Source organism: Suricata suricatta, chromosome 14 (assembly GCF_006229205.1).
Source record: "Suricata suricatta isolate VVHF042 chromosome 14, meerkat_22Aug2017_6uvM2_HiC, whole genome shotgun sequence".
NCBI lineage: Eukaryota > Metazoa > Chordata > Mammalia > Carnivora > Herpestidae > Suricata > Suricata suricatta.
This window is the reverse complement of record NC_043713.1, coordinates 35,260,353-35,270,047: the sequence shown is the minus strand read 5'-3', so window position 1 is coordinate 35,270,047 and position 9,695 is coordinate 35,260,353. Positions and strand designations below refer to the sequence as shown.

The following is a 9,695-nucleotide window of genomic DNA, read 5'->3' as shown; positions in this document are numbered from 1 at the left end:
GGCATCTTAGAAGGGGACAGAATCCAGGTCAGAGATAATTGTTGGACTGTTTGATACCCACTTACAAAGTTTTTTGGGCTGATTCTGAGCTCAAGGATATGCCATTGGAATCAAGTATTTAAGTGTGAAGGACCTAAAAGTATCTTAAGTCACTTGACTCTTTGTTGTTAAAATAGTTTGTGTATTCTTAGTTCTGGTAACCTGGTTACCAATGTGGCAAAGCTTTATAACTCAAGTTATCTTACCAATTTCTAATTCAGTTTTAATAAACAGCATCCACTTCTAGAACATATATTTATGCTTTGTAGTGGAAAATGAAACAAATAGAATGAAGCATGTTTTTCTAACCCCCTTTGTAATTTAAATCCTGAGGTTTGGAAATTGTTTTCTTTTTATGGTTGCTGAATTTTTAGAAGAGGAGTAGGAATTTGGAAATTTTTTTGGAATACTTTTATTTCTACTTAATAAGCAGCACATTTGACCTTCTAAGTATAGTTCTTGTGTTTCTCTAAGTACAATAAAACATGAAGGGAGTTCCAGTTTGCTCTAGTGTGCAAAATTATTGAGAAAATGGCTTTTATGCCTTTTCCATACATCTGGTAGTTATATTCTATCTAAAACCCAGCTGCCTGGGTTCTGAACTGGCTAATTCCACACCCTCTCTGTGGGTTGGTGCAGAAAAATTAAAAAAGGTAAAAGTCCTATATCGACAGTATCCTGCCACCCCTCCCCCAGGCCCAGCTTCCTGGCATGGAGGTGACATTGGATCCCCAACTTGTTTATGGACCCCAGAGGCTCAGTTCCCAGACAGAGGCTTGACCTGACAGATGTTAGATCCCTGGGTTAAAAGGCATCTCTGTTCCCCTGAACGTTCATGGCCTCTATTTTCTGCCGAGTAAGAAGAGAGTGCAAGATGATCATTGCTGCTGAAAGTAAACCTCAGCCCAGTTGCCCCCAAAGTGTGCTAAATACTTATGAGAAGCACAGTTCACAGCTGGCTGCCTGTTCTCATCCTGCCCTTATAACAAAGGGGTTGTCTAGAGTCCTGTTAAATACTATGATTTAGCTATGTGTTTTAAAGCAGTATGAAGCATAATTTATTATAATGGACAGTGTTAAAATAGAATGCTAGGCTCCCCTAGCATGTAATTACAGAAAATGTAGGTAACGTATAGCTCAAAGGCTGAATCTAGACCCCCCGGTGTGTTCCTCTAGCCCTAAGAAACGGGGATTATTTGTGGGAGTACGATCCCGAAGGCTGACACACAGCTCTTGGGCAGAAGCCCACAGGTGGCTGGATCGGCTCCGAGCCTGTTCTTCTGACTCTCCCTCCTTAGCAAGTGCTCTCTGTCCTCAGCAGCCTGGCTCTGACGGCCTGTGATACAGATAACATTCAGTCGTGTGGTATGGATGTATTCTGAGTCTTCTCTGGGCAGGGAGACCACCATCTCCTTGAAGGCAGGGCCATGGCTTTCTAACTATCCTCACAAGTGCTGGGCATCTGGAAAGCACTCAACATTGTCGAAGGAAGTGGCACAGCATCTTGGGGCAGGACGGACCTTCAATGGGGTCAGCCATTTCTCCACCATCCAGGTTCTGAATTTCTTCTGTGGTACCTTGGTGGGTGGCCCCTCTGGTCCACCAGATGCGAGGAACTTGCCCATCTGTCTTAGAACCAGTGCTTCTGACACTGACACCCATTTGCCCTGTACTCATTTAACTCGTTGCTTCATCTTCTCATGTGATTGATGTACCTTCAGAAGGAGAATCAATTCTTACTGATTTTCCTTCGGTCTTAGACCAGATGGGCAAGTGCTTGAGCCTGTAAGTCACTGCACAGGGATGTGTCATTAGAACACGAAAAAGCACCGGGCAGAGCTAAAAATCCAGCAGTTCCAGTTGCAAGGACACCGCCTATCCCTCTGAGGGGCTTTCAGCAGCTGATCCGTGCGTGGTGTGTGTGCCCTGACCCGTGTCACCTGTTCCCACCTTCCTCATTCATGGGCCTTGCTCTTGCCGCCATGTGGGGCCTGCCTCTTCTTACCTGTCCCTGTCCCGTGGTTTGTCCCTTCCCAGTGGATATGGGCTGGCACTCTCTGTAGCCGTTCCTATGAAAATGTGTCCAAGATAAGTGCAGTGGAACCAGGAATGGATTTTTAAGAGCTTTGAGATGAGCAGCGTGTTTGGACTTGGAGGGATGGGTGTGTGGCCTCCACTGTGGCTGCTCCAAAGCTTTGGAGGGTTTTGACTGTATTCCAGATACTTGTGGGCATCAAATTAAATGATTTCTGGATAAATAAGGGTTGATGTAGAAACCTTCTAAAGTAATGTGCTTTTATTACTTTCAAGTCTCTACAGTGATGCTAATAAGGTATTTCTGGGGAGGAGCCCTGCTGGACATATTTGGTGATTAGTTAGGACATGCTTGCAATTAGTACCGTGCATTTCCATAAATTCACATTCTGCTCTTTTTTCTAAAGTAGTTGAACTATCGAACATGTTTGGTATTAATTTCACATAGTAAGGCTTCCAAACACACATAAATACACGCTCAGGCTCAGGAGAAGCCAAATTCATAGAAGCCGAAAATCATGAATCAGAACAGTTTGGGATTATTTTTTTTTTAATAAAAATACAAGGCCAAAAGAACTCCAAACAGTCTTTACAGCAAAGGAGAAGCAGACATGAATAGACATGTTGAGACCATTAAAAAAAAAAAAAAGACTTTGCTAGAAAACAGTGTCATTTTTAAATAAGCTTCGTGAGGGAGAGTGGCTAAGGGGTTCTGGGTCCCTGAGACCGGGTTGGCCAAGATCTTGTGACCACAGAGATGCTCAGGAAGAACCTAGATGAGGGGAATGCGAGAAGGCCCCTACAGGGCGGGGATTGGCGGGGGGGGGGGGGGGGGGGGGGGGGGGGGGGGGGGGGGGGGGGGGGGGGGGGGGGGGGGGGGGGGGGGGGGGGGGGGGGGGGGGGGGGGGGTGGCAGTCAGGATCTTGCTCTGGAAGGCACTGCAAAGCTTAATCTCCTTAATAATAGGCCGCCCACTGAGGAAGTCGTCTGGGCTTGTAGGTTGTTTTATTTACTTGAAGAAATGTCTATAGCTCCAAACACACAAAGATAGCACAGTTCATTAGGCCTTGCCTTCCTCTTCTACCCCCAGCTTTGTGGTTGAAAAAAAAATACTCTGGAATTCAGTCCGTTGCTAGTCCAGGAGCAGAGGACTGAATGTGCGGACTCAAGTTATGAAAGTAAAAACCCTGTAAAGAGTTTAAAGGACTCTAAAGAAATCAGTGTTCAGTGTGGTAAGGATGTAACGATGAGAACGGAAGCCCAAGGCACTGCTTGTCCTCTGACTATTGAGAAGGTAGGGGTGCGGGGCCGGCATTGCTGAGGGCTAGGCTGGTGTGGAGGATGGAGGCTTGGCCAAGCAGGTGCCTGCTCCACATGACCTAAGGGGGGATGCACTTGAAGAACAAGCCTCATGTGCAGTCCTGATCCATCAGCACCTCCGGGACAGAAGCTGTTTCCGGTGTGTCACATAGAACACCTCCGCTGCCCGGTAGCTTATGTCCTAATTGGGGGCAGTAGAGGAAGGTCAGGTGCATATATAGCCATTTGAGGTCATGGTAAAAGATGTGAAAAATATAAAGCACTGATGTGAGAGTGACCAAGGAGTCCCTTTGGATGAAGGGGTTAGGAAGGCACTTCCCATGAGGAGAAATTTTTCACACCTGAAGGATAAGGAAAGGCCAGGTCTCAGAAAATAGCCACTGAGAAGTCCTCGGAGCATGAACAAGCGTCAGTACATTAAAAACACATCATCACATGACTGAAGAAAGCTAGAAGGAGGGAGCACAATGGGCAGGAAAGAGAGTCACAGGTGGGCCAAGATGTAAAGGCTGTGGGAGTGGATTCCATCCTGAGCTCGGTGGGCAGGGGAGGGAGGGTTGAGAATGCGGTGGTCACTGTGGCTACATTTTGTCCATTCGGACATGGCGGAAGCAGGGGCCCATGCTGGAAGTACTTAAGAGGCTCTTTCAGTGGGCCAGGATGGACAGGGTGGTGGAGAGGTGGATGGATTCAGGGCAACTCTTTTTTGTTGTTGTTGTTTTATTTTGTTTTTTATTTATTTTTGAGAGACAGAGAGTCAGCACGAGCAGGGGAGAGTCAGAGAAAGAAGGAGATACAGAATCTGAAGCAGGCTCTGGCTCTGAGCTAGCTGTCAGCACAGAGTCCAACATGGGACTCGAACCTATGAACTGTGAGATCATGACCTGAGCCGAAGCTGGAGGCTTAACCGACTGAGCCACCCAGGCGCCTCCAGGGAAGCTCTTAAGAGAAGATCTGATAGCACTGGTGTATGGATCTGCTGTGGGGATGGGGTGAGAGAAGTACATGGTGGCCTCTCCACTGGCCACTCAGTGGGTGGCGGGGCCTCATGCCAACATGGGGAGTGGAGGGAACAGGCTGGAACAGTTAGTGGGATGGAAGAGCACACATGAGATCAAGGGCTCCCTTTTAGCCACCCGAGTTCAAGGTGCTTGTTAGCATATGAGTAGCCATGCTAGAGCCCACGAGTTTGGTCAGGACTGGAGTGCAACAATTAGAGTCAAGTCATAGACAGAATTTAAAGCCAAGAGACTAGATGGGCTCACCTAGAGGAAGTGTATGGAAAGAGAAGGGAAGAATGCAGGAGTGAACTCTGAGGCCTCCCTCCACCTAGAGGTTGAGAACCCTAGAAGGAGACAGGAAAGGAGTGGCCACTCAGGTGAGAGACCGAGGTTGGCCATGGTTAGAGGAAGCAGTTCTTGGAGGGAGCAATTGTGGCATGTGCTGTTAGGGGTTGAAGTGAGCAGAGAAGTAACCACCGGATTTGACAACATGGACGCCACTGGCAATCCTAACAAGGGTAATTTACACTGTGCCCTGGAGTGCATGATGTTCCAAGTTCCTCCTTGCAAGATCTACATGTGTCCCTAGTATGTTGATGTGAGCTGTTGCCCCCAGGGGACCCTGGGTCTTCCTTGTACTGTAGATGGAGGACCTGAAGCTGATTCGCACCACCAAGGTGATAGAGTTGAGGGGTCAGGGATTTACAGGTTATTAACTGATTCATTCACTCACTGGGCAAATGTCGCAGAGCCCACCCCATGCCAAATACAGTTCTGGGTCCTCCAGACACACTGCAGATAAGCCCCCGTCCCCTTGAAAATATTACAGTCTGCGGGTGGGTCCCTGCCAAGCAAGTTGGTGGGGCTGGGCGGGGGTAACCCGAGGTGGGCTCCTTGTTTCCTAGATGCGTGATTGGAATCCATTTCCAGGAGAGAGTTGGTGGGTGACTTCCTTTAGGAGGAGGTTCTTGGAAAGAAGCGAGGCTCAGGGTAGGGAGACTATCATTGATGAGTTGCAGCAGCAGCCCCACGGGGATTGGGAGGGAGGTGACCTGGAACCCCTGCCCCCACACCAGGCTGCCACAGGTAGCCCCCAGGGCCGGCTGATCTTCAGCTGGGAGGTTTGGGAATTTCTCTGGGTGGGTGACCTGTGACCTGTGCAGGGAAGGCCCCTGGGCTGATGGTGGCTCCTCACTACTGCTGTGCCCTGGGCCTAACCTAACTTGGTTCAGATTCCCAGTTGCTCTGCTAGGTGGTGTGGCTTTGGACAAGTCCTTTAACCTTCTGGGTCCGCTTACTCACCAGAAAAATGAGCACTGTGATCATTCCTACCTCACAATGTTCCAGTCTGGATAACCTGAAGCACCAGACTTGACAAGTACTACCTACCTTGTTTGTTGAGAGACCACAGTCTATGGGCTCTGGAGCCAGAGGTGCTGGGTTCGAATTCCGGCTCTGTTTCTGGGTTGGGCAGGATAATCCGTGCCTCAGTTTCCTGATCTGTGCAGTGGGCATAATATTAACTCCTGTTTCTGAGGCGTCCAGCAAAGGTGTCCAGCAAAGGCTCAGCTAAGAGTTCCCCGGGCCAGAGCAAGCACTGGGTGCCAGCCTTCCTTTGGGTGTGTGTAGACTGTCTACAGCTCCGTGTTGGTTTTCTCTTTTCTGCACAGTTCCGCCTGGTGGTGAAAACAGCCCTGAAGCTGCTGCTGGTCTTTGTGGAGTACTCGGAGTCCAATGCACCTCTTCTGATTCAGGCTGTCACCGCTGTTGACACTAAAAGAGGTAAGTGGTACCCACCTGCTCTTGCATCAGGGCAGAGATGTCTACTGTAGGCAAGCTTCCGTTTTTAACATGTTCAAAACAGAATTGCGTGTGAACAATTGTGCAGACTCCCCACTGCAGGAAACATAGTGTTTAGAATAGTAAGTATATAAAGATTAGGGATGAAACATGCTTTAACAGTGCTCCTCCCAAAAAAAAGTACTCATGAGCTTGCCCAGGACAGGTCAGACCCTGAGCTTATCTTGTTTTTTTTAACAGTTATTCATTTTTGAGGGACGTAAAGTGAGTGAGTGAGGGGCAGAGAGAGAGGGAGACAGAATGGGAAGCAGACTCCAGGCTCTGAGCTGTCAGCGCAGAGGCCGACACGGGATTCAAACCCACGAACCGCAAGAGCATGAACTGAGCTAAAGTCAGATGCTCAACTGACGGAGCCACCCAGCTGCCCCAACCGTGAGCTTATCGTGACGCCCTGTCCCATTCTTCTCCACTGAACATAGAGCCAGCTCCTTCTCTGCTTTTCCAATCTTGTCCAGGTCACCCTGGCTCCTTTCTCCACCCCCTCCTCTCACACTTGCTTTATTGGCTCTGACCCTTAGCTGCTCCTTGAATCTTGTCCCCTCCTTCCCTCCATCCCATGCCCTCCTAGTGGGGGCCCTCACCATCTATCACCTGGCATCCCTCACCTCCCTGAAATCCTACCCTAACCTCTGCTATTGGAAGTCTAAAACAGAAATTTGGTCCTTCTTATTATTTCCCTGCCAATGGCTTCCTGCTGCCTACAGGATTAGGTCTAAACCCTACAACTGACCCTTCACCACCCAGCCCCTGTCCACCTGTCACCCTCCACCTCCCACCTGGCCCTATCTCGAGTCCATCATGGGCACTCAGAGCCCCATACGTCCTCCCTCCGCTGTGTTGTTGTCATTGGTGTTTCCAGTGACTTTGGCTCTCCTCTCGGTTTCCGGGATCCAGCTACCCCATGGCAGGCAGGCCTTCCATGCATACTTGACGGCAGAAGGCCTTTGGATTTGGGTTAGTGTGAAACATGCTGTGGCCCTAGTAATATTATGAGCCTGAAGCTAAAATGTTAGGGGCTTTTTGCTTTGTCATTTAAAAAAAAATGTTTGGGTTCGTTCTCCAGTAGGACATTATTACTACTATTATCATCCCACAGACTCAAATCAAAAACTTCATATTTATTTTTTTATGATTAGAATAGTAATGTTCTCTGTAGAAAATGTGGGAAATACAAAGGAGATAATCACAAATCACCTCTAATCTCACCAGACAGAAATAATTGTTCACATGTTGGTGTATTTCCTTACAGTTTTGTGTGTGTCTGTGTACACACTTAGGCACAAATCAGCTGAGATACAACTGCCAAAAAGAAACAAGGGGCCTAAATTGCACTCCATGATTCAATCCATTTGTGTCTCTGGGCCCCTGTTGCTCAGAGACTCACTTTCCAGTGCTGAATCCACAGGCCAAAGAAAGTAGCTCACTAGTTGCTTTGGAAGTTGAAATACCAGTTAACAAAAGCCATCTAGGACCATAAATTGAGCTCCAGGGCCTTTCCCACGAATGCCCAGGCAGATGTTAGCACCAGGCATGGCGGGTCACAGGTGGTGTGAGAGAGACAAGCCCTGGTGCATAGATGGGGCTGTGAGTCTGGAAGATGGATCCCAGACCAGGGCGGGCCTGTGTGTCCCTTTCTACCACAGCATGCTTCTGCCTCATGCCAGATTTCTAAATCTCTCACAGCCAAGAGCAGGTTTATGGGGCCAGCTGAGAGTCCTTAATGAAGACAGCCAGTGGCTCAGAAACGAGGGTTTGTGTTTCCATGTAATGAGGTTTGGGGCCAAAGGCAGGTGTATGGGAAGACAGTGAAATGGACCCTTTTCCTTGGAGGGGTCGTACTCCCTCTGCCACCTCTAGGCATTCCTGTGGGGTCAGTTAAGGGATGCCTTGTTAATCCTGTTCTAAATTTCAGGTAACCCGTGGACCCTCCTCATGGAGGCTGTATTCAAAGGATAAACCTTCTCATGGCCTTGGGGTCCTCCTTTGGCTTCATTTAGTTGGGAACTTAAAGTTTCCTTCCTTGGACTTCACATTGCATGAAGGCTGTGTGGGGGCGGAGTGGGGGGGGGACAGAGGAGTGATCTTGAGATCACCCAGGGCTTGGTACCCACATCAAAGACCCCATGTACCAGCCAAGCTAGAGGCTCTCTGTTCTCTTCAGTGTCTTCCCCAAGACAGAATGATGGCCATCTTTTCCCAATTTGTAAAAAAAAAAAAAAAAAAAAAAAAGGAGGGGGGCAGCTAATGGATTGTTTTCTCAACTTGATGGTCTGCCTATAAAATTTCTTAACTTCTTGGCAGCTACTGCCATCTGTCTGCTACTGATCGCTAGCAGCTGGGAGAGAAAAAAAAAAAAGCAACACCAATGGAAAAACTCAGACATAGCATATCACATGGTTCAATAGCATGTTTCTCTGTGGACATGTGTGGTCTTGGCCATGATTTTACAACACATACATATAACATCATCCTATTTTACTACTGGTAAAATTGGTCCTGAGCCCTGTGATGGAACGAAATGTATAAATATGTCCGGGTGCTCTGCAGAGGGAGCCATGGCTTCCAGGTGTGTTTCCAGCTCACAGCGTTAGAAGCAGCTCGCTCTCTCCCTTTCAGCTGGGTGAAGGGCTAGACAGAGGTGCCAGAGGTGACTGAGGGCCACCCGAGCATGTCCATTGGTGCACGGGGTTATGAATAAGCCATACATTTTACTCCCCAAAGTGGCTTTAGAGCCTTCCCTCTGTGTGGCAGGGGGGAGAATGGGCCTGCTGAAGTGTAGGCTGGCATTCTGTATTTTGTTAATAGAAAGGACTTCGTTTGGATGATGAGAACTGTCAGATCTAAATAATCAGCAAAGAAAACCAGCACCTAAGCTCTGAGTCCTCAGCAGTGACTACCACCTACAGCAGATAAAGTCCAGAACAAATTCCTTGGGGTGCTTTGTGAAGACCACGCCTGCTGTGAGTCTGTCCTGTGAGTGCGGATGATGTGCGCTTTGGCCAGGAGTAGGTCAGCCATGGGGCCAGGGTAAAAGCTGAGCAGTCCTGGTCCAGTCCATCATAGGGACTAATTCATATTTATGAATTAAGGAACATTAAAGATGCCCTATTTGTTTTGGTTTTTTTTTAGTTTATTGTCAAATTGGTTTCCATATAACACCCAGTGCTCTTCCCCACAAGTGCCCTCCTCTATCACCACCATCCCCTTTCTCCCTCCCCCTCCCCCTTCAACCCTGGGGGTTCATTTTCAGTATTCAATAGTCTAATGTTTTGCGTTCCTCTCTCCCCCCAACTCTCTTTCCCCCTTCCCCTCCCAATGGTCCTCCATTAGGTTTCTCCTGTTAGACCTATGTGTGCAAACATACGGTATCTGTCCTTTTCCTCCTGACTTATTTTGCTTAGCATGACACCCCCGAGGTCCATCCACTTTGCTACAAATGGC

At 48.3% G+C, this 9,695-nt stretch overlaps 1 protein-coding gene across 1 annotated transcript in view; it reads left to right on the top strand.

Moving 5' to 3' along the window:
* FHOD3 (formin homology 2 domain containing 3) overlaps positions 1–9,695 on the top strand; it is a 396,352-nt gene that overhangs the window by 216,236 nt on the left and 170,421 nt on the right. The window contains exon 7 of the mRNA XM_029921560.1: positions 6,065–6,176. Coding sequence (XP_029777420.1) covers positions 6,065–6,176 — 112 coding nt within the window. The remainder of the gene's footprint in view (positions 1–6,064; positions 6,177–9,695) is intronic.